This window comes from Camelina sativa, chromosome 1 (assembly GCF_030686135.1).
Source record: "Camelina sativa cultivar CO46 ecotype springtype chromosome 1, ASM3068613v1".
Classification (NCBI taxonomy): domain Eukaryota; kingdom Viridiplantae; phylum Streptophyta; class Magnoliopsida; order Brassicales; family Brassicaceae; genus Camelina; species Camelina sativa.
This window is the reverse complement of record NC_141880.1, coordinates 21,042,557-21,068,599: the sequence shown is the minus strand read 5'-3', so window position 1 is coordinate 21,068,599 and position 26,043 is coordinate 21,042,557. Positions and strand designations below refer to the sequence as shown.

At 39.9% G+C, this 26,043-nt stretch overlaps 1 protein-coding gene across 1 annotated transcript; it reads right to left on the bottom strand.

Annotated features, from left to right (window-relative positions):
• Positions 1-1,214: 1,214 nt before the first annotated feature.
• Positions 1,215-5,489, bottom strand: LOC147950168 (uncharacterized). The gene is made up of 4 exons (XM_087512343.1): positions 4,523-5,489; positions 2,242-3,334; positions 1,812-2,148; positions 1,215-1,589 (listed from the first exon to the last, which is right to left on the bottom strand). Exons 1-4 carry the CDS (start codon positions 5,487-5,489, stop codon positions 1,215-1,217), a joined length of 2,772 nt encoding a protein of 923 aa, XP_087368469.1.
• Positions 5,490-26,043: the final 20,554 nt, after the last annotated feature.

Below are 26,043 nucleotides of genomic sequence, written 5' to 3'. Positions count from 1 at the left end.
ACATTGATTTAAAGCAGTGAACAGCTAAGTTACTCTTTCTAGGGTAAAAATATGTAACAATCCAATGCATTTGACTAATTTTAAGAGTTTGGGTTGAATTTGGAGTGTTTAGACACCACTTTTACCCATTTTTTCCAAAACTGGCTAAAACCGAGAATACATTGATTCGAAGCTGTAAATTACTTTGTTACTGTTTCTAGGGTCAGAATGTGCAACAACCTAATGCATTTGACTAATTGTATGATTTCAGGATGAATTTGGAGTGTTTAGACAACACTTAAACCCGTTTAATCCTAAAATAGGCTTAAACCGAGAAAACAGGCTAAAACGGAGAGAAACATTGATTTAAAGCAGTAAACAGCTATGTTACTCTTTCTAGGGTAAAAATATGTAACAATCCAATGCATTTGACTAATTATAAGAGTTTGGGTTGAATTTGGAGTGTTTAGACAACACCTTAACCCGTTTTATCCCAAAACAGGCTAAAACCAAGGAAACAGGCTAAAACCGAGAGAAAACATAGATTCGAAGCAGTAAACAGCTATGTCACTCTTTCTAGGGTCAAAATATGTAACAATACAATGCATTTTACTAATTATAAGAGTTAGGGCTGAATTTGGAGTGGTTAGACATGTAAGATTTAGAAGTGTGGTAGTGTAGAGATCGAGTGTATGGAACGAGAGAGAGAGTTGAAGTGTAAGGGAGTGTAGAAGAAGAATTCTTACTTCTTACCTAAAATGGTTCCTAGTTACAATCTAATTATAGGCTATACAAAGTGGAATATTCTCTACAGATCCTATGCACAAGTTACATGACTGAAAGTGACATGTTCTCTTTAACACACACATGTGACTCTTGTTTGACTTCTCTTTGCTTCCCACTTGTGTGATATCGACAACGGCTAGAGGGAAGAAGATTCTAGAGCCTAAGTGACCGTTGGAGACCTTGTCTTGTGGGCTGGTCTCGCTGGACCTCGAATGTGTACGGACAGCCTCTAATGTGTACGGATGGCCCATCTCGGAGTGGTTGTACGGACGAGGTGCATTGTACGAACATGGTGTGAGTTCTCATACTCCCCCTCAAGCTTGATCGAGTATGAAACATCAAGCTTGGACTCATGAGCACCTACCTCATTAAAAACCTTAGTATAGAAAACCACTTGGGAGAAACTATACATAAGGGAAAAAGAGTGTAGGTGCCATGGTAGGGAATCCTCATGGCCTAGTGAGATCTCTAAGGCCTAGCTTAGAGTGGATATACTCACAAACTTGTAGACTGGCTGCCTTGGTGAGAATATCGGCTAGTTGTTCTTTGGTGTTGGTGTGGCATGGGAGAGTAACACCAAGTTGAATCTGCTCTCTCACCTTGTGACAGTCGACTTCAATGTGTTTTGTCCTCTCATGAAACACTGAATTTGTGGCTATGTGAATAGCTGCTTCGTTGTCGCAGTGCATAGTGATAGGCTTTGTAGACTCGACTCCAAGATCCTTGAGTAGAGCTTTAAGCCACATTAATTCGGTTGTAAGTTTCCTCATGGCCCTATACTCAGCTTCGGCGCTTGATAGAGATACGACTTTTTGCTTCTTGCTCTTCCATGTCACGAGATTGCCCCCTAAGAATGTGCAATATCCAGTGGTTGATCGGCGATCCTCTCGATCTCCGGCGTAGTCAGCATCGCAATAGCCCACCAGTTCCGTGTTTTCATTCCTTCCCATCCAAATGCCTTGTCCTGGTGCACCTTTGATGTACTTGAGGATCCGGTTTACCATGTTCCAGTGGTGTCTAGTTGGGTTTTGCATGTGTTGACTTACCTGGTTCACAGCAAAACAAATGTTAGGCCGAGTAATGGTAAGGTATATAAGCTTACCCACTAAACGTCGATATCGTGTGACATCTTCAATTGGAGCTGCATCAAGCTCCCCCTTTCCTCCTGTCTTATAGTTTTCCTCAAGTGGAGTTGTCACTGCCTTTGATCCAAGCTTTCCTGCTTCACTTAAGAGGTCAAGTGCATATTTCCTTTGTGATAGGAATAATCCTTCATCAGACCTATATACTTCTATACCAAGGAAATATTTAAGCTCTCCAAGATCTTTAATATCAAATACTGATTTAAGAAACTCTTTAGTATCTTGAATGCCTACCTTGTCACTTCCAGATATGATGATATCATCAACATATACTAGTATGACCACTATACCTTTGTCACTTGGTAGTGTGAAGAGTGTATGATCTGATTCTGACTTGCGAAAGCCTCTCCCAAGCAAGGTTGTACTCAGTTTGTGGTACCATGCTCTAGGTGATTGCTCGAGACCATATATAGCCTTGTTGAGTTTAAACACTTTTCCCGGGCCGATGGTGTCTTCTAGACCGGGCGGTGGCCTCATGTAGACCTCGTCTTCAAGTTCTCCTTGTAAGAACGCGTTCTTCACGTCCATTTGCCATAGATCCCAATCCAAGTTTGTGGCCAAGGAGAGGATAACTCGAACTGTGTGTAGTTTGGCAACCGGAGCAAACGTATCCTTATAGTCCTCCCCATACGTTTGAGTAAACCCTCGAGCCACAAGTCTGGCCTTGTAACGTTCAATCTCACCATCACTTTTGTACTTAATCGTGAAGATCCATCGTGATGTGACGGCCTTCTTGCCTTTTGGTAGGTCAGCCTCATCCCAAGTGCGATTTTTCTCCATGGCCGTTGTCTCCGCATGAACCGCATCGCGCCAAACCTTGTGGTCCTTGGCCTCATCATATGTCTCTGGAACCCAATGTTTGTCAATTTGGCCAAGGAAGACTTGATGTTCCATAGGAAAATGGGCAAGCGTACATACGGCTTGAATCGGGTGTGCAACCGCCATGTTGTTGTAGTACACGCGAGTGTTCTTCCAGTTGGATGGGGGGAACTTGAGACGCTGGCTTCGCCGGAGGGGAATAATGTCTTCATTATCATGATTAGTTGTGGGTCGTGTGACCAGTTCCTCGGGTGAGACCTCTTCTTCTAGCATAGACTCGTCGTTGGTGTTCATCGGAGAATCCGGAGTGGACTGAGGCTGCTGAGTAGGCGGCACATTGGACTGTTCTGAATCATTATGAGCAAGTTCAATGGGTGGAACAGGTTCTCCTGGTGAATCTGTCCCGGGTGAATCATCTTTGGCCCGAGCATTTTCGACGCCTAGCCGCTCGAGTATAATATGGAGGTTCCTTGTGCGATCGGATGTGGACGAGGGTAAGTCACGAAGATCTTCCCAATTCTTTTTGTTGTAGTACCCTTGAGACTCGACAAACTTCACATCACGAGAGACCATTACTCGTTTAGTTACTGGATCATAGCACTTGTAGCCTTTTTGTGTGGTGGAGTACCCAAGGAACACCGCTTTGGTGCTTTTAGCCTCTAGTTTGTCTCGAAGCTCCCCTGGTCTTAAGACAAAACAAGTACACCCAAACACACGTAAGTGATCAAATGTGGGTTGTTCTTTGTTTAATACCTCAAATGGGGAAATGTCAAGTAGGATCTTGGTGGGAGTGCGGTTAATGAGGTAACATGCGGTAAGAACCGCGTCGCCCCAAAACCATTTTGGAACATTGGTGTGAAACATCATGGACCTTGCTACCTCCATGAGGTGTCTATTCTTTCTCTCAGCCACACCATTTTGTTGTGGGGTGTATGGACAACTTGTTTGGTGAATTATGCCAAATTTTGTAAGGTGTTGCTTGAAGGCATGACTTGTGTATTCCCCACCATTATCTGATCTCAAAATCTTAATTTTTGCATTGTAATGGTTAGTCACATAATTCTGAAAACTAACAAATGCCTCAAGCACCCTATCTTTAGTGGGAAGAAGTGTTAGCCAAGTATACTTAGATTTTTCATCAATGAAGGTGACAAAGTATTTTTGGTTATCTCTAGATAGACAAGGAGATGTCCAAACATCTGAATGGATTAAATCAAAACAATTTTCATAAATAGTAATAGACTTAGGAAAAACAGATTTGCAATGTTTACCAAGAATACAAGCCTCACAGTCATCATTTTTAAAAGAAATATTAGGAAACATCAAATTTAAGGCTCTAGTGTGAGGATGTCCTAGCCTAGCATGTAAAATAGAATCACTAGGTTTAACAATAACAGAATTAAAACAAGATGCAGAAAAAGAAGATAGATTCAAGTCCTCAAGCACATAGAGATCATCCTTGGAACCTCCTTGGCCAAGAACTTTACTTGTCTCAATATCCTGAAAATGAACCTTGTTAGGACCAAATATTGCATAGCAATTTAAATCAGTGGTAGTTCTCTTAACTGATAGTAAGTTAGATGTGAAATTTGGCATATACAAGGCTTTAGTTTCCTTATCAAACAATTTCAAATTCCCTATGCCTTTAACCGGCACCTTCTCACCATTAGCTATCACAACATTACCATTAGCAGGTTTAATATCACTAATCAACCTAGGATCACTAATCATATGATGTGATGCACCAGAATCAACTATAAGCGGTTTAGTTTGATTTAGAGCAAGATGGGAGTTACCGGAGTTTTCTTTGAGGGCCTTAATGAGAGCGTCGAGGTCAGACTTCCTCACAAGGTCAGTGTTGGCTGCCAGGGCGGTTCCGTTCAGGTCAGAGACTCGTTGGTTTGACTCGGCGCTTGGCGGCTCCACAGTCGCTTGATGACCTCTTGGTGCCCCACGGTTGTTCATAGACCGGTTGGCTCGGAGATGTGGGTGGAGGATCCAACACTGATTCTTGAAGTGGCCCGGCTTCTTACAATGGTTGCATACTGGAGGGTTCTTGTCGTCACCTCGGTAGTAGCCCTTGTTTGCGGTTGCTCCATCAGCCTTGTTAGCGGTTATAAGCTCCCCCTTGCTTCCAAACAGCCCCATGGAACCATGTTCCTTTTGAATCTGGCTGCACACGTCCTCTAGGCTAGGGAGCTTGTCTGACCTCAATATGTGTTTGATGAGGTCGTTGTAGGATGGGTTTAGCGTGAGGAGGAGGCCGAACACCTTGTCCTGCTCGCGCCTTTCGTTCAAGATGGCCGGATCAAGTGTAGCCGGCCTAAGCATCTCAAGCTCTGCCCAAAGAGACCGAAACTTCCCAAAGTGTTTGGTGAACTCCATGTCTTCTTGGCTTAGATTGTTGATGGCTCTCTTGATCTCAAAGACTCGGTTTAAATTGGTAGTGTTACCAAACACATTTTGTAGTGTGTCCCATAGGTCCTTAGCCGTTTCACAGTAAGAGTAGGCTTCGAGTATTGGAGCATCAAGAGAGTTCTGGATGATGGCAAGCACACTTTGGTCCTCTTGGAACCACTTGTCTTCGCCGCTAGTGACAGCTTCTTTGCCGTCTTGGGTAGGCTCTTCCTTGGGAGCCTCCTTTGTGGTAATATGGGTCCAAAGCCCTCGACCACATAGGGCCGTCTTTGTGGTTCTTGCCCACAACAAATAGTTCTCTCCTTTGAGAGTAACTGGAACAATCAAGGTCTTGGTGCCTTCCATGGAGTTTTGTCCGCTGGTCAATGTTATTATCCAACAGTTAAAGAGAGATCTCTCTTAAGTCGAAACAGAGAATGAAAGAGAGATGAAGCGGAAGTATAAGGTGGGTGAGAGATTCAGAGTTAGGAACTAAATCGCTCTGATACCATGTAAGATTTAGAAGTGTGGTAGTGTAGAGATCGAGTGTATGGAACGAGAGAGAGAGTTGAAGTGTAAGGGAGTGTAGAAGAAGAATTCTTACTTCTTACCTAAAATGGTTCCTAGTTACAATCTAATTATAGGCTATACAAAGTGGAATATTCTCTACAGATCCTATGCACAAGTTACATGACTGAAAGTGACATGTTCTCTTTAACACACACATGTGACTCTTGTTTGACTTCTCTTTGCTTCCCACTTGTGTGATATCGACAACGGCTAGAGGGAAGAAGATTCTAGAGCCTAAGTGACCGTTGGAGACCTTGTCTTGTGGGCTGGTCTCGCTGGACCTCGAATGTGTACGGACAGACTCTAATGTGTACAGATGGCCCATCTCGGAGTGGTTGTACGGCCGAGGTGCATTGTACGAACATGGTGTGAGTTCTCATAAGACACCACTTTTACCCATTTTTCCCAAAACAGGCTAAAACCGAGAAAACATTGATTCGAAGCAGTAAATTTATTTGCTACTGTTTCTAGGGTCAGAATGTGTGACAACCCAATGCAATTGACTAATTGTAAGAGTTCGGGATGAATTTGGAGTGTTTAGACAACACTTAAACCCCTTTTATCCCAAAATAGGCTTAAACCGAGAAAGCAGGCTAAAACGGAGAGAAACATTGATTTAAAGCAGTAAACAGCTAGGCTACTCTTTCTAGGGTAAAAATACGTAACAATCCAATGCATTAGACTAATTATAAGAATTTGGGTTGAATTTGGAGTTTTAGACAACACTTAAACCCGTTTTATCCCAAAACAGGCTAAAACCGAGAAAACAAGCTAAAACCGAGAGAAAACATAGATTCAAAGCAGTAAACAGATATGTTACTCTTTCTAGGGTCAAAATATGTAATAATACAATGCATTTTACTAATTATAAGAGTTTGGGTTGAATTTGGAGTGTTTAGACACCATTTTTACCCATTTTTCCCAAAACTGGCTAAAACCGAGAAAACATTGATTCGAAGCTGTAAATTACTTTGTTACTGTTTCTAGGGTCAGAATGTGTGACAACCAAATGCATTTGACTAATTGTAAGAGTTCAGGATGAATTTGGAGTGTTTAGACAACACTTAAACCCGTTTTATCCCAAAACAGGCTAAAACCGAGAAAACAGGCTAAAACCGAGAGAAAACATAGATTCAAAGCAGTAAACAGATATGTTACTATTTCTAGGATTAAAATATGTAACAATACAATGCATTTTACTAATTATAAGAGTTTGGGCTGAATTTGGAGTGTGTAGACACCACTTTTACACATTTTTCCCAAAACAGGCTAAAACCGAGAAAACATTGATTCGAAGCAGTAAATAGATTTGTTACTATTTCTAGGGTCAGAATGTGTGACAACCCAATGCATTTGACTAATTGTAAGAGTTTGGGATGAATTTGGAGTGTTTAGACAACACTTAAACCCCTTTTATCCCAAAATAGGCTTAAACCGAGAAAGCAGGCTAAAACGGAGAGAAACATTGATTTAAAGCAGTAAACAGCTATGCTACTCTTTCTAGGGTAAAAATACGTAACAATCCAATGCAATTGACTAATTATAAGAGTTTGGGTTGAATTTGGAGTTTTAGACAACACTTAAACCCGTTTTATCCCAAAACAGGCTAAAACCGAGAAAACAAGCTAAAACCGAGAGAAAACATAGATTCAAAGCAGTAAACAGATATGTTACTCTTTCTAGGGTCAAAATATGTAACAATACAATGCATTTTACTAAATATAAGAGTTTGGGTTGAATTTGGAGTGTTTAGACACCACTTTTACCCATTTTTCCCAAAATAGGCTAAAACCAAGAAAACATTGATTCGAAGCAGTAAATTTATTTGCTACTGTTTCTAGGGTCAGAATGTGTGACAACCAAATGCATTTGACTAATTGTAAGAGTTCAGGATGAATTTGGAGTGTTTAGACAACACTTAAACCCGTTTTATCCTAAAATAGGCTTAAACCAAGAAAACAGGCTAAAACGGAGAGAAACATTGATTTAAAGCAGTAACCAGCTATGTTACTCTTTCTAGGGTAAAAATATGTAACAATCCAATGCATTTGACTAATTATAAGAGTTTGGGTTGAATTTGGAGTTTTAGACAACACTTAAACCCGTTTTATCCCAAAACAGGCTAAAACCGAGAAAACAAGCTAAAACCGAGAGAAAACATAGATTCAAAGCAGTAAACAGATATGTTACTCTTTCTAGGGTCAAAATATGTAATAATACAATGCATTTTACTAATTATAAGAGTTTGGGTTGAATTTGGAGTGTTTAGACACCATTTTTACCCATTTTTCCCAAAACTGGCTAAAACCGAGAAAACATTGATTCGAAGCTGTAAATTACTTTGTTACTGTTTCTAGGGTCAGAATGTGTGACAACCAAATGCATTTGACTAATTGTAAGAGTTCAGGATGAATTTGGAGTGTTTAGACAACACTTAAACCCGTTTTATCCCAAAACAGGCTAAAACCGAGAAAACAGGCTAAAACCGAGAGAAAACATAGATTCAAAGCAGTAAACAGATATGTTACTATTTCTAGGATTAAAATATGTAACAATACAATGCATTTTACTAATTATAAGAGTTTGGGCTGAATTTGGAGTGTGTAGACACCACTTTTACACATTTTTCCCAAAACAGGCTAAAACCGAGAAAACATTGATTCGAAGCAGTAAATAGATTTGTTACTATTTCTATTGATCAAAAGAATAAGCCTAAGGCAGCCATGGCCGTCCGTACGAGTATTGAATATGGGCTGTCCGTACAAGTGTGGTGAAATGGCCGAGTCTTCTAGTGATAAGGAATGGAGAGGAGGCCTGCTCATCCTAAGCCCATTAGAAGACTCTAGAATTCCCAAGATAGCCGTTGGAGGGAAAGCGCAAGTGGAGCAAGAAGAGTCACGGGTGATGTTTGGTTTAAGGAGACTAAGACGGGTCGCTATCAACCTTGGGATTAGTCTCTTCTCTCTTCCTGTCCCTATCACTTAGCTGTGCGGTTTGTAAAGGGTGTAGCCCTAGAGTTTCTCATGATATAAATAGGCATTAGCCTACATTGTAACGGATATTCTTATGGAACAATAACCTAATCTTCTCTTCTTCCTCATTCTCTTTGTCTACCGACATCTCTCATCACTCTCTTGATTCTCTTCTTTATTCTACAAAGTCTAACATGGTATCAGAGCAAGTTCTTCGATTCTCTACAGTCTAATCTCATTCTCCTACTCAGTTCTACACTCTAGTCTCCTTATCTTCGTTTCTTCTCACTCGCATCTCTTTTATTCTCCGGGTAAAAGCTTTACCCATCGGTCCATAGAAATCCGACCATGGAAAACACCAAGCCCATTGTTTCACCGGTTGTCCTAAAGGGGACAAACTACTTGCTGTGGACAAGAACCACAAGAACCGCCCTTGGAGGTCGTGGCCTTTGGAGTCATGTCGAGTCCGACTATGTCCCAAAGAAAAACCCCAAAGGAGAGGACGCTTCCGAGGCGGAAGCGGAGGAAGAGAGCGAGAGGAAGGCCAAATGGTTCCAAGAAGACCAAGTTGTCCTATCTGTTCTCCAAAACTCTCTGGACACGCCTATCCTTGAGGCCTACTCATATTGCGAGACGGCCAAGGAACTGTGGGAAACACTTAAAGGCGTGTATGGTAATGTCTCTAACATGACTAGAGTCTTTGAGGTCAAGAAGGCCATAAATGATCTTAACCAAGATGATGTGGAGTTCACTAAGCATCTTGGTAAGTTCCGTGCACTATGGTCCGAGCTTGACATGTTGCGGCCAAGTACACTTGAGGCAAGTGTGCTAAACGAACGAAAGGAGCAAGACAAAGTCTTCGGACTCCTACTTACCTTGAACCCGTCCTTCAACGATCTCTTGAAGCACATCCTAAGGGCCGAGAAGCTCCCCTCCTTTGAAGATATTTGCTCCCAAATTCAGAAAGAGCAAGGATCCCTTGATTTGTTTAGCGGTAAGGGGGAGCTTGCTTCGGCCAACAAAGGAACGTACAAGCAAGAGGAGAGGAAGTGGTTGGTGTGCGACCACTGCAAGAAGCGGGGTCATCTGAAAGACAAGTGCTGGGTTCTCCATCCTCACCTCAAGCCGGCCAAGTTCAAAGCCAACCTCTCAAAGGAAGCGGTTAGCGATAAAGGAGCCGGATCATCAAAGCAGGGAGATGAGGTGGCCATGACCGCAGCCTACGGAGATGTGGTGAGGAAGTCAGACCTTGAGGCTCTCATCCGCTCCATTGCTTCACTCAAGGAGTCTGGTATCTCTTTCTTTACTTCTAGGCCTAGCAAATCGCTTGTTATTGACTCGGGAGCCTCACATCATATGATTAGTAACCCTAGTTTAATTGACAACATAAAACCGGCCTTAGGAAATGTTGTTATTGCAAATGGAGAACAAATACCAGTAAAGGGAATAGGGGACTTGAAACTATTTGATAAAACCTCAAAAGCTTTCTTTATGCCTACCTTTACCTCCAATTTACTATCGGTTAAGAGGGCCACAAATGATTTGAACTGTTATGCAATCTTTGGTCCTAACAATGTTTATTTTCAGGATATTGAGACTGGAAAGGTTCTTGGAGAAGGGCAAGGGAGTGGAGATCTCTATGTCCTAGAGAAAACCGATCCAAATTTATCCTCTACTAAGTCTTGTTTTGTTGTTGATTCGAATATGGTGTGGCATGCTAGGCTAGGCCACCCACATCCACGTGCTTTAGGGTTGATGTTTCCTAATATTTCTTTTGATAATTCTACTTGTGAACCTTGTATTCTTGGAAAACATTGCAAGTCTATCTTTCCTAAGTCAACTACTATTTATGAGGATTGTTTTGATTTAGTTCACTCAGATGTTTGGACATCACCATGCCTATCTAGAGATAATAACAAGTATTTTGTGACCTTTATTGATGAAAAATCAAAATACACTTGGATTACCTTGTTGCCATCTAAAGATAGAGTATTTGATGCCTTTATCAATTTTCAAAACTATGTGACTAATCACTTCAATGCTAAACTTAAGGTACTTAGGTCTGATAATGGGGGGGAATACACAAGTTGCAAGTTCAAAGAACATCTCTCCAAGCATGGCATTCTCCATCAAACTAGTTGTCCCTACACGCCACAACAAAATGGTGTGGCCGAGAGGAAGAACCGGCACCTCATGGAAGTGGCGCGGGCAATCATGTTCCATTCGAGTGTTCCTAAACGATATTGGGGTGATGCCGTGATGACTGCATGCTACCTAATCAACCGAACACCAACTAGAGTTCTTCATGACTTATCTCCATTTGAAGTACTAAACAAATTTAAACCATCTCTTGATCACTTACGAGTTTTCGGCTGTGTTTGTTTTGTGTTAGTACCAGGAGAACAAAGGAGTAAGCTGGATGCCAAAAGTACAAAGTGTATGTTCATTGGCTACTCCACCACACAAAAGGGGTACAAATGTTATGATCCGGCCACAAGTCGACTATATGTCTCTCGAGATGTCCGGTTTCTAGAACATGTGGGCTACCATGACAAGAGGGATTGGAACAGCCTTAAAGATCTCGCTCACTCACCTAATGACCGAGCTTCGAGTCTACGGTTCCTTCTTGATCACCTTGGCAACCCATCTCCACCAACGGGTGCCGTGCGGCCAACACTAAGTCAAATTTCTATCGATGGTGGGTCTGACCAAGGAGATGCAAATGACAATGGTTCAGCCCAAGATGGTGAATCTCTCGAGTCTGGCCTACCCATAACCGGCGTTCCCGTCCCTGGCCCTACAACGGACACGCATGCTCCGGCGGCGGCCTCTACCGAGGAAAACACGGAGACGGCTCCTACGGACGGTACGTCCACCGTGTTGCCTAGCGTGGATCCACTTCCGGCACCAGTCCTGCGTCGGAGCACCAGACCTCGGTCGGATCCCTCCACTTGGAAGAACAAGCGTGTCTATTACAATAGCCAAGCTGTCGCTCATCCCATTCAGTCCGTTTGTTCCCTTGAGCTGTTACCTGCGGATCACCAAGCTTTCTTCGGCCAAGTGGACGCCAATTGGATCCCGCAGACATATGATGAAGCCAAGGCACATCAAGTTTGGTTAGATGCGGTCAAGGATGAAACTGGCGCCATGATCCGGAATCATACGTGGGACGAATCGGATCTTCCTCAAGGCAAGCGGGCAGTTAGCTCCAAATGGGTGTTTACCATAAAATATTTGAGCAATGGTGACATTGAACGGCATAAAGCCAGGTTAGTGGCCCGTGGCTTCACCCAAACCTATGGCGCGGACTACACGGACACCTTTGCACCCGTGGCCAAGCTCCATACGGTTCGGGTTGTGCTGTCACTTGCTGTCAACCTCTCATGGGACTTATGGCAGATGGATGTGAAGAACGCCTTCCTTCAAGGTGAACTTGATGAAGAAGTGTACATGACGCCTCCTCCCGGCCTTGAAGACATGGTTACACCCGGAAAAGTCTTGAGGCTACGTAAGGCCATCTATGGCCTTAAGCAGTCCCCACGAGCGTGGTACCACAAACTAAGCGCCACTCTCAAGACTGATGGTTTTACGCGATCGGAGGCTGATCATACTCTCTTCACGCGTCGCACCTCTATTGGTTGGGTGGTGGTGCTCATATACGTCGACGACATCATCGTGACTGGTGATGATAAGGCGGCCATTCAGGACACCAAGGACTCTCTCAAGTCGGTATTTGACATCAAGGACCTTGGGGAACTCAAATACTTTCTTGGTATTGAGATTTGTCGCTCACCGGAAGGACTCTTCCTCTCACAACGCAAGTATACTCTTGACTTGTTAGAGGAGACTGGCAAGCTTGGTGTGTCTCCGGTTGCTACGCCCCTTGATGAAGATTACCAGCTCAAGCGAAAGGGGGAGAGCTTACGGGCAATGGAAGGCCGACCTAAGGAACCAATGGACGAGCCATTCTTAGACGTCACACGCTATCGCCGGCTTGTAGGTAAGCTGATATACCTTACTATCACACGACCTGACATATCTTATGCTGTGAATCAGGTTAGCCAACATATGAAGGCACCAAGCAAGTACCAATGGAGTCAAGTCGAGAGGATCCTAAGCTATCTCAAGGGCAGTCCGGGTCAAGGTATTTGGATGGGCAAGAATGACAACACCGAAATCGTTGGCTATTGTGATGCGGATTACAATGGCGACACGCTGGATAGGAGATCCACCACTGGGTACTGCACGTTTGTTGGAGGCAACTTGGTTACATGGAGGTCTAAGAAACAAAAGGTGGTTTCATGCTCTAGCGCCGAGGCCGAGTATAGAGCTATGAGGAAGCTCACTAACGAGATGACATGGCTGAAGGGCCTACTCAAGGATTTAGGCATCGAGACAAAGCAGCCCATGACCATGCACTGCGACAATGAAGCGGCCATCCACATTGCCACAAACTCAGTCTTTCATGAGAGGACCAAGCACATAGAAAGCGATTGCCACAAGGTGAGAGAGAAGATTGAAGAAGGAGTGGTGTTACCATGCCACACAAGGAGTCAAGATCAGCTAGCTGACATCTTCACCAAGTCTGCAAGCTCCAAGGTTTGTGATCACATCTATAGCAAACTTGGACTTGTAGACATTACACGGCCATGATCAAGCTTCTCTAATCCGTGGACAGCACACTCTTTTTCCCTCGACTTGGTTTTGTCCCATGAGGTTTTCTAAGTCAAGGTTTTTAATGAGGTGCTGCTTCACGGGTTCCAAGCTTAGCCATTTCATTAGGCTAAGCTTGAGGGGGAGTATTGATCAAAAGAATAAGCCTAAGGCAGCCATGGCCGTCCGTACGAGTATTGAATATGGGCTGTCCGTACAAGTGTGGTGAAATGGCCGAGTCTTCTAGTGATAAGGAATGGAGAGGAGGCCTGCTCATCCTAAGCCCATTAGAAGACTCTAGAATTCCCAAGATAGCCGTTGGAGGGAAAGCGCAAGTGGAGCAAGAAGAGTCACGGGTGATGTTTGGTTTAAGGAGACTAAGACGGGTCGCTATCAACCTTGGGATTAGTCTCTTCTCTCTTCCTGTCCCTATCACTTAGCTGTGCGGTTTGTAAAGGGTGTAGCCCTAGAGTTTCTCATGATATAAATAGGCATTAGCCTACATTGTAACGGATATTCTTATGGAACAATAACCTAATCTTCTCTTCTTCCTCATTCTCTTTGTCTACCGACATCTCTCATCACTCTCTTGATTCTCTTCTTTATTCTACAAAGTCTAACAATTTCTAGGGTCAGAATGTGTGACAACCCAATGCATTTGACTAATTGTAAGAGTTTGGGATGAATTTGGAGTGTTTAGACAACACTTAAACCCCTTTTATCCCAAAATAGGCTTAAACCGAGAAAGCAGGCTAAAACGGAGAGAAACATTGATTTAAAGCAGTAAACAGCTATGCTACTCTTTCTAGGGTAAAAATACGTAACAATCCAATGCAATTGACTAATTATAAGAGTTTGGGTTGAATTTGGAGTTTTAGACAACACTTAAACCCGTTTTATCCCAAAACAGGCTAAAACCGAGAAAACAAGCTAAAACCGAGAGAAAACATAGATTCAAAGCAGTAAACAGATATGTTACTCTTTCTAGGGTCAAAATATGTAACAATACAATGCATTTTACTAAATATAAGAGTTTGGGTTGAATTTGGAGTGTTTAGACACCACTTTTACCCATTTTTCCCAAAATAGGCTAAAATCAAGAAAACATTGATTCGAAGCAGTAAATTTATTTGCTACTGTTTCTAGGGTCAGAATGTGTGACAACCAAATGCATTTGACTAATTGTAAGAGTTCAGGATGAATTTGGAGTGTTTAGACAACACTTAAACCCGTTTTATCCTAAAATAGGCTTAAACCAAGAAAACAGGCTAAAACGGAGAGAAACATTGATTTAAAGCAGTAACCAGCTATGTTACTCTTTCTAGGGTAAAAATATGTAACAATCCAATGCATTTGACTAATTATAAGAGTTTGGGTTGAATTCGGAGTTTTAGACAACACTTAAACCCGTTTTATCCCAAAACAGGGTAAAACCAAGGAAACAGGCTAAAACCAAGAGAAAACATAGATTCGAAGCAGTAAACAGCTATGTCACTCTTTCTAGGGTCAAAATATGTAACAATACAATGCATTTTACTAATTATAAGAGTTCGGGCTGAATTTGGAGTGGTTAGACACCACTTTTACCCATTTTTCCTAAAACAGGCTAAAACCGAGAAAACATTGATTCGAAGCAGTAAATAGATTTGTTACTGTTTCTAGGGTCAGAATGTGTGACAACCCAATGCAATTGACTAATTGTAAGAGTTCGGGATGAATTTGGAGTGTTTAGACAACACTTAAACCCCTTTTATCCCAAAATAGGCTTAAACCGAGAAAGCAGGCTAAAACGGAGAGAAACATTGATTTAAAGCAGTAAACAGCTAGGCTACTCTTTCTAGGGTAAAAATACGTAACAATCCAATGCATTAGACTAATTATAAGAATTTGGGTTGAATTTGGAGTTTTAGACAACACTTAAACCCGTTTTATCCCAAAACAGGCTAAAACCGAGAAAACAAGCTAAAACCGAGAGAAAACATAGATTCAAAGCAGTAAACAGATATGTTACTCTTTCTAGGGTCAAAATATGTAATAATACAATGCATTTTACTAATTATAAGAGTTTGGGTTGAATTTGGAGTGTTTAGACACCACTTTTACCCATTTTTCCCAAAACTGGCTAAAACCGAGAAAATATTGATTCGAAGCTGTAAATTACTTTGTTACTGTTTCTAGGGTCAGAATGTGTGACAACCAAATGCATTTGACTAATTGTAAGAGTTCAGGATGAATTTGGAGTGTTTAGACAACACTTAAACCCGTTTTATCCCAAAACAGGCTAAAACCGAGAAAACAGGCTAAAACCGAGAGAAAACATAGATTCAAAGCAGTAAACAGATATGTTACTATTTCTAGGATTAAAATATGTATCAATACAATGCATTTTACTAATTATAAGAGTTTGGGCTGAATTTGGAGTGTGTAGACACCACTTTTACACATTTTTCCCAAAACAGGCTAAAACCGAGAAAACATTGATTCGAAGCAGTAAATAGATTTGTTACTATTTCTAGGGTCAGAATGTGTGACAACCCAATGCATTTGACTAATTGTAAGAGTTTGGGATGAATTTGGAGTGTTTAGACAACACTTAAACCCCTTTTATCCCAAAATAGGCTTAAACCGAGAAAGCAGGCTAAAACGGAGAGAAACATTGATTTAAAGCAGTAAACAGCTATGCTACTCTTTCTAGGGTAAAAATACGTAACAATCCAATGCAATTGACTAATTATAAGAGTTTGGGTTGAATTTGGAGTTTTAGACAACACTTAAACCCGTTTTATCCCAAAACAGGCTAAAACCGAGAAAACAAGCTAAAACCGAGAGAAAACATAGATTCAAAGCAGTAAACAGATATGTTACTCTTTCTAGGGTCAAAATATGTAACAATACAATGCATTTTACTAAATATAAGAGTTTGGGTTGAATTTGGAGTGTTTAGACACCACTTTTACCCATTTTTCCCAAAACAGGCTAAAACCAAGAAAACATTGATTCGAAGCAGTAAATTTATTTGCTACTGTTTCTAGGGTCAGAATGTGTGACAACCAAATGCATTTGACTAATTGTAAGAGTTCAGGATGAATTTGGAGTGTTTAGACAACACTTAAACCCGTTTTATCCTAAAATAGGCTTAAACCAAGAAAACAGGCTAAAACGGAGAGAAACATTGATTTAAAGCAGTAACCAGCTATGTTACTCTTTCTAGGGTAAAAATATGTAACAATCCAATGCATTTGACTAATTATAAGAGTTTGGGTTGAATTTGGAGTTTTAGACAACACTTAAACCCGTTTTATCCCAAAACAGGGTAAAACCAAGGAAACAGGCTAAAACCAAGAGAAAACATAGATTCGAAACAGTAAACAGCTATGTCACTCTTTCTAGGGTCAAAATATGTAACAATACAATGCATTTTACTAATTATAAGAGTTCGGGCTGAATTTGGAGTGGTTAGACACCACTTTTACCCATTTTTCCTAAAACAGGCTAAAACCGAGAAAACATTGATTCGAAGCAGTAAATAGATTTGTTACTGTATCTAGGGTCAGAATGTGTGACAACCCAATGCAATTGACTAATTGTAAGAGTTCGGGATGAATTTGGAGTGTTTAGACAACACTTAAACCCCTTTTATCCCAAAATAGGCTTAAACCGAGAAAGCAGGCTAAAACGGAGAGAAACATTGATTTAAAGCAGTAAACAGCTATGCTACTCTTTCTAGGGTAAAAATACGTAACAATCCAATGCATTAGACTAATTATAAGAGTTTGGGTTGAATTTGGAGTTTTAGACAACACTTAAACCCGTTTTATCCCAAAACAGGCTAAAACCGAGAAAACAAGCTAAAACCGAGAGAAAACATAGATTCAAAGCAGTAAACAGATATGTTACTCTTTCTAGGGTCAAAATATGTAATAATACAATGCATTTTACTAAATATAAGAGTTTGGGTTGAATTTGGAGTGTTTAGACACCACTTTTACCCATTTTTCCCAAAACTGGCTAAATCGGAGAAAACATTGATTCGAAGCTGTAAATTACTTTGTTACTGTTTCCAGGGTCAGAATGTGTGACAACCAAATGCATTTGACTAATTGTAAGAGTTCAGGATGAATTTGGAGTGTTTAGACAACACTTAAACCCGTTTTATCCCAAAACAGGCTAAAACCGAGAAAACAGGCTAAAACCGAGAGAAAACATAGATTCAAAGCAGTAAACAGATATGTTACTATTTCTAGGATTAAAATATGTAACAATACAATGCATTTTACTAATTATAAGAGTTTGGGCTGAATTTGGAGTGTGTAGACACCACTTTTACCCATTTTTCCCAAAACAGGCTAAAACCGAGAAAACATTGATTCGAAGCAGTAAATAGATTTGTTACTGTTTCTAGGGTCAGAATGTGTGACAACCCAATGCATTTGACTAATTGTAAGAGTTTGGGATGAATTTGGAGTGTTTAGACAACACTTAAACCCCTTTTATCCCAAAATAGGCTTAAACCGAGAAAGCAGGCTAAAACGGAGAGAAACATTGATTTAAAGCAGTAAACAGCTATGCTACTCTTTCTAGGGTAAAAATACGTAACAATCCAATGCATTAGACTAATTATAAGAGTTTGGGTTGAATTTGGAGTTTTAGACAACACTTAAACCCGTTTTATCCCAAAACAGGCTAAAACCGAGAAAACAAGCTAAAACCGAGAGAAAACATAGATTCAAAGCAGTAAACAGATATGTTACTCTTTCTAGGGTCAAAATATGTAATAATACAATGCATTTTACTAAATATAAGAGTTTGGGTTGAATTTGGAGTGTTTAGACACCACTTTTACCCATTTTTCCCAAAACTGGCTAAATCGGAGAAAACATTGATTCGAAGCTGTAAATTACTTTGTTACTGTTTCCAGGGTCAGAATGTGTGACAACCAAATGCATTTGACTAATTGTAAGAGTTCAGGATGAATTTGGAGTGTTTAGACAACACTTAAACCCGTTTTATCCTAAAATAGGCTTAAACCAAGAAAACAGGCTAAAACGGAGAGAAACATTGATTTAAAGCAGTAAACAGCTATGTTACTCTTTCTAGGGTAAAAATATGTAACAATCCAATGCATTTGACTAATTATAAGAGTTTGGGTTGAATTTGGAGTTTTAGACAACACTTAAACCCGTTTTATCCCAAAACAGGCTAAAACCGAGAAAACAGGCTAAAACCGAGAGAAAACATAGATTCGAAGCAGTAAACAGCTATGTCACTCTTTCTAGGATTAAAATATGTAACAATACAATGCATTTTACTAATTATAAGAGTTTGGGCTGAATTTGGAGTGTTTAGACACCACTTTTACCCATTTTTCCCAAAACAGGCTAAAACTGAGAAAACATTGATTCGAAGCAGTAAATTTATTTGTTACTGTTTCTAGGGTCAGAATGTGTGACAACCCAATGCAATTGACTAATTGTAAGAGTTCGGGATGAATTTGGAGTGTTTAGACAACACTTAAACCCCTTTTATCCCAAAATAGGCTTAAACCGAGAAAACAGGCTAAAATAGAGAGAAACATTGATTTAAAGCAGTAAACAGCTATGTTACTCTTTCTAGGGTAAAAATATGTAACAATCCAATGCATTTGACTAATTATAAGAGTTTGGGTTGAATTTGGAGTGTTTAGACACCACTTTTACCCATTTTTCCCAAAACTGGCTAAAACCGAGAAAACATTGATTCGAAGCTGTAAATTACTTTGTTACTGTTTCTAGGGTCAGAATGTGTGACAACCCAATGCATTTGACTAATTGTAAGAGTTCAGGATGAATTTGGAGTGTTTAGACAACACTTAAACCCGTTTTATCCTAAAATAGGCTTAAACCAAGAAAACAGGCTAAAACGGAGAGAAACATTGATTTAAAGCAGTAAACAGCTATGTTACTCTTTCTAGGGTAAAAATATGTATTAATCCAATGCATTTGACTAATTATAAGAGTTTGGGTTGAATTTGGAGTTTTAGACAACACTTAAACCCGTTTTATCCCAAAACAGGCTAAAACCGAGAAAACAGGCTAAAACCGAGAGAAAACATAGATTCGAAGCAGTAAACAGCTATGTCACTCTTTCTAGGATTAAAATATGTAACAATACAATGCATTTTACTAATTATAAGAGTTTGGGCTGAATTTGGAGTGTTTAGACACCACTTTTACCCATTTTTCCCAAAACAGGCTAAAACTGAGAAAACATTGATTCGAAGCAGTAAATTTATTTGTTACTGTTTCTAGGGTCAGAATGTGTGACAACCCAATGCAATTGACTAATTGTAAGAGTTCGGGATGAATTTGGAGTGTTTAGACAACACTTAAACCCCTTTTATCCCAAAATAGGCTTAAACCGAGAAAGCAGGCTAAAACGGAGAGAAACATTGATTTAAAGCAGTAAACAGCTATGCTACTCTTTCTAGGGTAAAAATACGTAACAATCCAATGCATTAGACTAATTATAAGAGTTTGGGTTGAATTTGGAGTTTTAGACAACACTTAAACCCGTTTTATCCCAAAACAGGCTAAAACCGAGAAAACAAGCTAAAACCGAGAGAAAATATAGATTCAAAGCAGTAAACAGATATGTTACTCTTTCTAGGGTCAAAATATGTAATAATACAATGCATTTTACTAATTATAAGAGTTTGGGCTGAATTTGGAGTGTGTAGACACCACTTTTACCCATTTTTCCCAAAACAGGCTAAAACCGAGAAAACATTGATTCGAAGCAGTAAATAGATTTGTTACTGTTTCTAGGGTCAGAATGTGTGACAACCCAATGCATTTGACTAATTGTAAGAGTTTGGGATGAATTTGGAGTGTTTAGACAACACTTAAACCCCTTTTATCCCAAAATAGGCTTAAACCGAGAAAGCAGGCTAAAACGGAGAGAAACATTGATTTAAAGCAGTAAACAGCTATGCTACTCTTTCTAGGGTAAAAATACGTAACAATCCAATGCATTAGACTAATTATAAGAGTTTGGGTTGAATTTGGAGTTTTAGACAACACTTAAACCCGTTTTATCCCAAAACAGGCTAAAACCGAGAAAACAAGCTAAAACCGAGAGAAAACATAGATTCAAAGCAGTAAACAGATATGTTACTCTTTCTAGGGTCAAAATATGTAATAATACAATGCATTTTACTAAATATAAGAGTTTGGGTTGAATTTGGAGTGTTTAGACACCACTTTTACCCATTTTTCCCAAAACTGGCTAAATCGGAGAAAACATTGATTCGAAGCTGTAAATTACTTTGTTACTGTTTCCAGGGTCAGAATGTGTGACAACCAAATGCATTTGACTAATTGTAAGAGTTCAGGATGAATTTGGAGTGTTTAGACAACACTTAAACCCGTTTTATCCTAAAATAGGCTTAAACCAAGAAAACAGGCTAAAACGGAGAGAAACATTGATTTAAAGCAGTAAACAGCTATGTTACTCTTTCTAGGGTAAAAATATGTAACAATCCAATGCATTTGACTAATTATAAGAGTTTGGGTTGAATTTGGAGTTTTAGACAACACTTAAACCCGTTTTATCCCAAAACAGGCTAAAACCGAGAAAACAGGCTAAAACCGAGAGAAAACATAGATTCGAAGCAGTAAACAGCTATGTCACTCTTTCTAGGATTAAAATATGTAACAATACAATGCATTTTACTAATTATAAGAGTTTGGGCTGAATTTGGAGTGTTTAGACACCACTTTTACCCATTTTTCCCAAAACAGGCTAAAACTGAGAAAACATTGATTCGAAGCAGTAAATTTATTTGTTACTGTTTCTAGGGTCAGAATGTGTGACAACCCAATGCAATTGACTAATTGTAAGAGTTCGGGATGAATTTGGAGTGTTTAGACAACACTTAAACCCCTTTTATCCCAAAATAGGCTTAAACCGAGAAAACAGGCTAAAATAGAGAGAAACATTGATTTAAAGCAGTAAACAGCTATGTTACTCTTTCTAGGGTAAAAATATGTAACAATCCAATGCATTTGACTAATTATAAGAGTTTGGGTTGAATTTGGAGTGTTTAGACACCACTTTTACCCATTTTTCCCAAAACTGGCTAAAACCGAGAAAACATTGATTCGAAGCTGTAAATTACTTTGTTACTGTTTCTAGGGTCAGAATGTGTGACAACCCAATGCATTTGACTAATTGTAAGAGTTCAGGATGAATTTGGAGTGTTTAGACAACACTTAAACCCGTTTTATCCTAAAATAGGCTTAAACCGAGAAAACAGGCTAAAACGGAGAGAAACATTGATTTAAAGCAGTAACCAGCTATGTTACTCTTTCTAGGGTAAAAATATGTAACAATCCAATGCATTTGACTAATTATAAGAGTTTGGGTTGAATTTGGAGTGTTTAGACAACACCTAAACCCGTTTTATCCCAAAACAGGGTAAAACCAAGGAAACAGGCTAAAACTGAGAGAAAACATAGATTCGAAGCAGTAAACAGCTATGTCACTCTTTCTAGGGTCAAAATATGTAACAATACAATGCATTTTACTAATTATAAGAGTTCGGGCTGAATTTGGAGTGGTTAGACACCACTTTTACCCATTTTTCCTAAAACAGGCTAAAACCGAGAAAACATTGATTCGAAGCAGTAAATAGATTTGTTACTGTTTCTAGGGTCAGAATGTGTGACAACCCAATGCAATTGACTAATTGTAAGAGTTCGGGATGAATTTGGAGTGTTTAGACAACACTTAAACCCCTTTTATCCCAAAATAGGCTTAAACCGAGAAAGCAGGCTAAAACGGAGAGAAACATTGATTTAAAGCAGTAAACAGCTAGGCTACTCTTTCTAGGGTAAAAATACGTAACAATCCAATGCATTAGACTAATTATAAGAGTTTGGGTTGAATTTGGAGTTTTAGACAACACTTAAACCCGTTTTATCCCAAAACAGGCTAAAACCGAGAAAACAAGCTAAAACCGAGAGAAAACATAGATTCAAAGCAGTAAACAGATATGTTACTCTTTCTAGGGTCAAAATATGTAATAATACAATGCATTTTACTAATTATAAGAGTTTGGGTTGAATTTGGAGTGTTTAGACACCACTTTTACCCATTTTTCCCAAAACTGGCTAAAACCAAGAAACCATTGATTCGAAGCTGTAAATTACTTTGTTACTGTTTCCAGGGTCAGAATGTGTGACAACCATTTGACTAATTGTAAGAGTTCAGGATGAATTTGGAGTGTTTAGACAACACTTAAACCCGTTTTATCCCAAAACAGGCTAAAACCGAGAAAACAGGCTAAAACCGAGAGAAAACATAGATTCAAAGCAGTAAACCATAAGGCTCGCCTTACCGCCTTGTCGCCTTGTCTCATTGGCCACTAACTTGGACTGGGAACTCTGGCAAATGGACGTCAAGAATGCGTTCTTACAAGGCGAGCTTGAAGATGAAGTTTACATGCGACCACCACCCGGCTTAGAAGACACCATCGGTCCGGGAAAAGTCTTTAAACTCAACAAGGCTATTTATGGCCTGAAACAGTCACCAAGAGCATGGTACCACAAACTAAGCACCACATTACTTGGGAAAGGCTTCCACAAATCAGAGGCTGATCATACCCTCTTCACACTATCAAGTGACAAAGGTATTGTAGTCATTCTAGTATATGTTGATGATATCATCATAACTGGAAGTGACAAGGTAGGCATTAAAGATACTAAAGACTTTCTTAAATCGGTCTTTGACATTAAGGATCTTGGAGAACTTAAGTATTTTCTTGGGATAGAAGTATATAGGTCTAATGAGGGTTTATTCTTATCACAAAGAAAGTATGCTCTTGATCTTTTAAGTGAAACAGGAAAATTAGGATCAAAAGCGGTGCTCACACCCCTTGAAGAGAACTACAAGGCCGGAGGACAGGGGGAGCTGGATACGGCTCCGTTCAAGGACGTTAGCCTCTACCGGCGCCTAGTAGGTAAGCTTATCTACTTAACCATCACACGACCTGATATTTGCTTTGCTGTGAACCAGGCTAGCCAGCATATGAAGAACCCAACGCTTCACCATTGGAACATGGTGACAAGAATCCTCAAGTACATCAAAGGCTCGCCGGGACAAGGTATTTGGATGGGGCGCAACAAGGACACCGAACTAGTAGGCTATTGCGATGCTGACTATGCTGGAGATCGAGAAGACCGCCGCTCAACTACAGGCTACTGCACGTTCCTTGGTGGTAACTTGGTCACTTGGAAGAGTAAAAAGCAAAAGGTCGTATCACTTTCAAGTGCGGAGTCCGAATACAGAGCCATGAGGAAACTAACAACGGAACTGATGTGGTTGAAGGCTCTCCTCAAGGATCTTGGAATTGAATCAACAAAGCCTATCACAATGCATTGTGATAATGAAGCCGCTATCCATATAGCAACCAATTCAGTGTTTCATGAGAGAACCAAACATATTGAAGTGGATTGCCATAAAGTTCGAGAACAAATCAAGCTTGGTGTCGTCCTACCGTGTCATACCGAAAGCAAAGATCAACTAGCTGACATTCTCACCAAAGCAGCAAGTCCACAAGTGTGTGAACACATTCACTCGAAGCTCGGCCTCATAGACCTCACTCGGCCGTAAGATTCCATCTCGGCACCTACACTCTTTTTCCCTTGTGTATAGTTTTTCCCAAGAGGTTTTCTATACTCAGGTTTTTAATGAGGTGGGTGCCCATTTGTTCAAGCTTGATCAATGGCCTTAGTCAAGCTTGAGGGGGAGTATGAAATGGCACATCACCGTCCGTACGGTCGTACGGACGTCCGTACAACCAACGGAGTGGGCCGTCCGTACAACCAACGAATGTCAAGTCCGGTCCATCAATAAGAGCCTCCAACGGTCATAAGAATTCGAGAACCTTCCCCATGTGAGCCGTTGGACGAGTTGCGCAAGTGGAGAGTCAAAGGGAGATCACATGTTTAGTTAAGGAGATGTCACTATCTCCATTTGTAATTGTGTATAGTATCTTAGGAGAATATTCTTTTGTATATGGCTATAATAAGGTTGTAACTATGTTCTAAATGAAGTAAGAAGAGAAAATATCTCTTTCTCCAATTCTCTCCATGCGCCTACTCTCTTCCCTTCTCTATCCGATCTCTATTCTTAGTTACTCTCAAATCTCTCTAATTTAAAACTTACAAAAAATATGTAACAATCCAATGCATTTGACTAATTATAAGAGTTTGGGTTGAATTTGGAGTGTTTAGACACCACTTTTACCCATTTTTCCCAAAACTGGCTAAAACCGAGAAAACATTGATTCGAAGCTGTAAATTACTTTGTTACTGTTTCTAGGGTCAGAATGTGTGACAACCCAATGCATTTGACTAATTGTAAGAGTTCAGGATGAATTTGGAGTGTTTAGACAACACTTAAACCCGTTTTATCCTAAAATAGGCTTAAACCGAGAAAACAGGCTAAAACGGAGAGAAACATTGATTTAAAGCAGTAACCAGCTATGTTACTCTTTCCAGGGTAAAAATGTGTGACAACCAAATGCATTTGACTAATTGTAAGAGTTCGGGTTGAATTTGGAGTGTTTAGACAACACTTAAACCCGTTTTATCCCAAAACAGGCTAAAACCGAGAAAACAGGCTAAAACCGAGAGAAAACATAGATTCGAAGCAGTAAACAGCTATGTCACTCTTTCTAGGGTCAAAATATGTAACAATACAATGCATTTTACTAATTATAAGAGTTCGGGCTGAATTTGGAGTGGTTAGACACCACTTTTACCCATTTTTCCTAAAACAGGCTAAAACCGAGAAAACATTGATTCGAAGCAGTAAATAGATTTGTTACTGTTTCTAGGGTCAGAATGTGTGACAACCCAATGCAATTGACTAATTGTAAGAGTTCGGGATGAATTTGGAGTGTTTAGACAACACTTAAACCCCTTTTATCCCAAAATAGGCTTAAACCGAGAAAGCAGGCTAAAACGGAGAGAAACATTGATTTAAAGCAGTAAACAGCTAGGCTACTCTTTCTAGGGTAAAAATACGTAACAATCCAATGCATTAGACTAATTATAAGAGTTTGGGTTGAATTTGGAGTTTTAGACAACACTTAAACCCGTTTTATCCCAAAACAGGCTAAAACCGAGAAAACAAGCTAAAACCGAGAGAAAACATAGATTCAAAGCAGTAAACAGATATGTTACTCTTTCTAGGGTCAAAATATGTAATAATACAATGCATTTTACTAAATATAAGAGTTTGGGTTGAATTTGGAGTGTTTAGACACCACTTTTACCCATTTTTCCCAAAACTGGCTAAATCGGAGAAAACATTGATTCGAAGCTGTAAATTACTTTGTTACTGTTTCCAGGGTCAGAATGTGTGACAACCAAATGCATTTGACTAATTGTAAGAGTTCAGGATGAATTTGGAGTGTTTAGACAACACTTAAACCCGTTTTATCCCAAAACAGGCTAAAACCGAGAAAACAGGCTAAAACCGAGAGAAAACATAGATTCAAAGCAGTAAATGTTGGGATTTCAAGAGAGAGAGCTCTTGACAAAGGAGAGACAACTCCCAAGGATTGAATCTTCTTATACCCACAACAAACTAACTCATTCTCAAGGGGGAAGGAGAGGTCATCAACTTGTGATGAACTCCCCACAAACAACCTAAATAGACCCCAAATACTAGATAGTAAA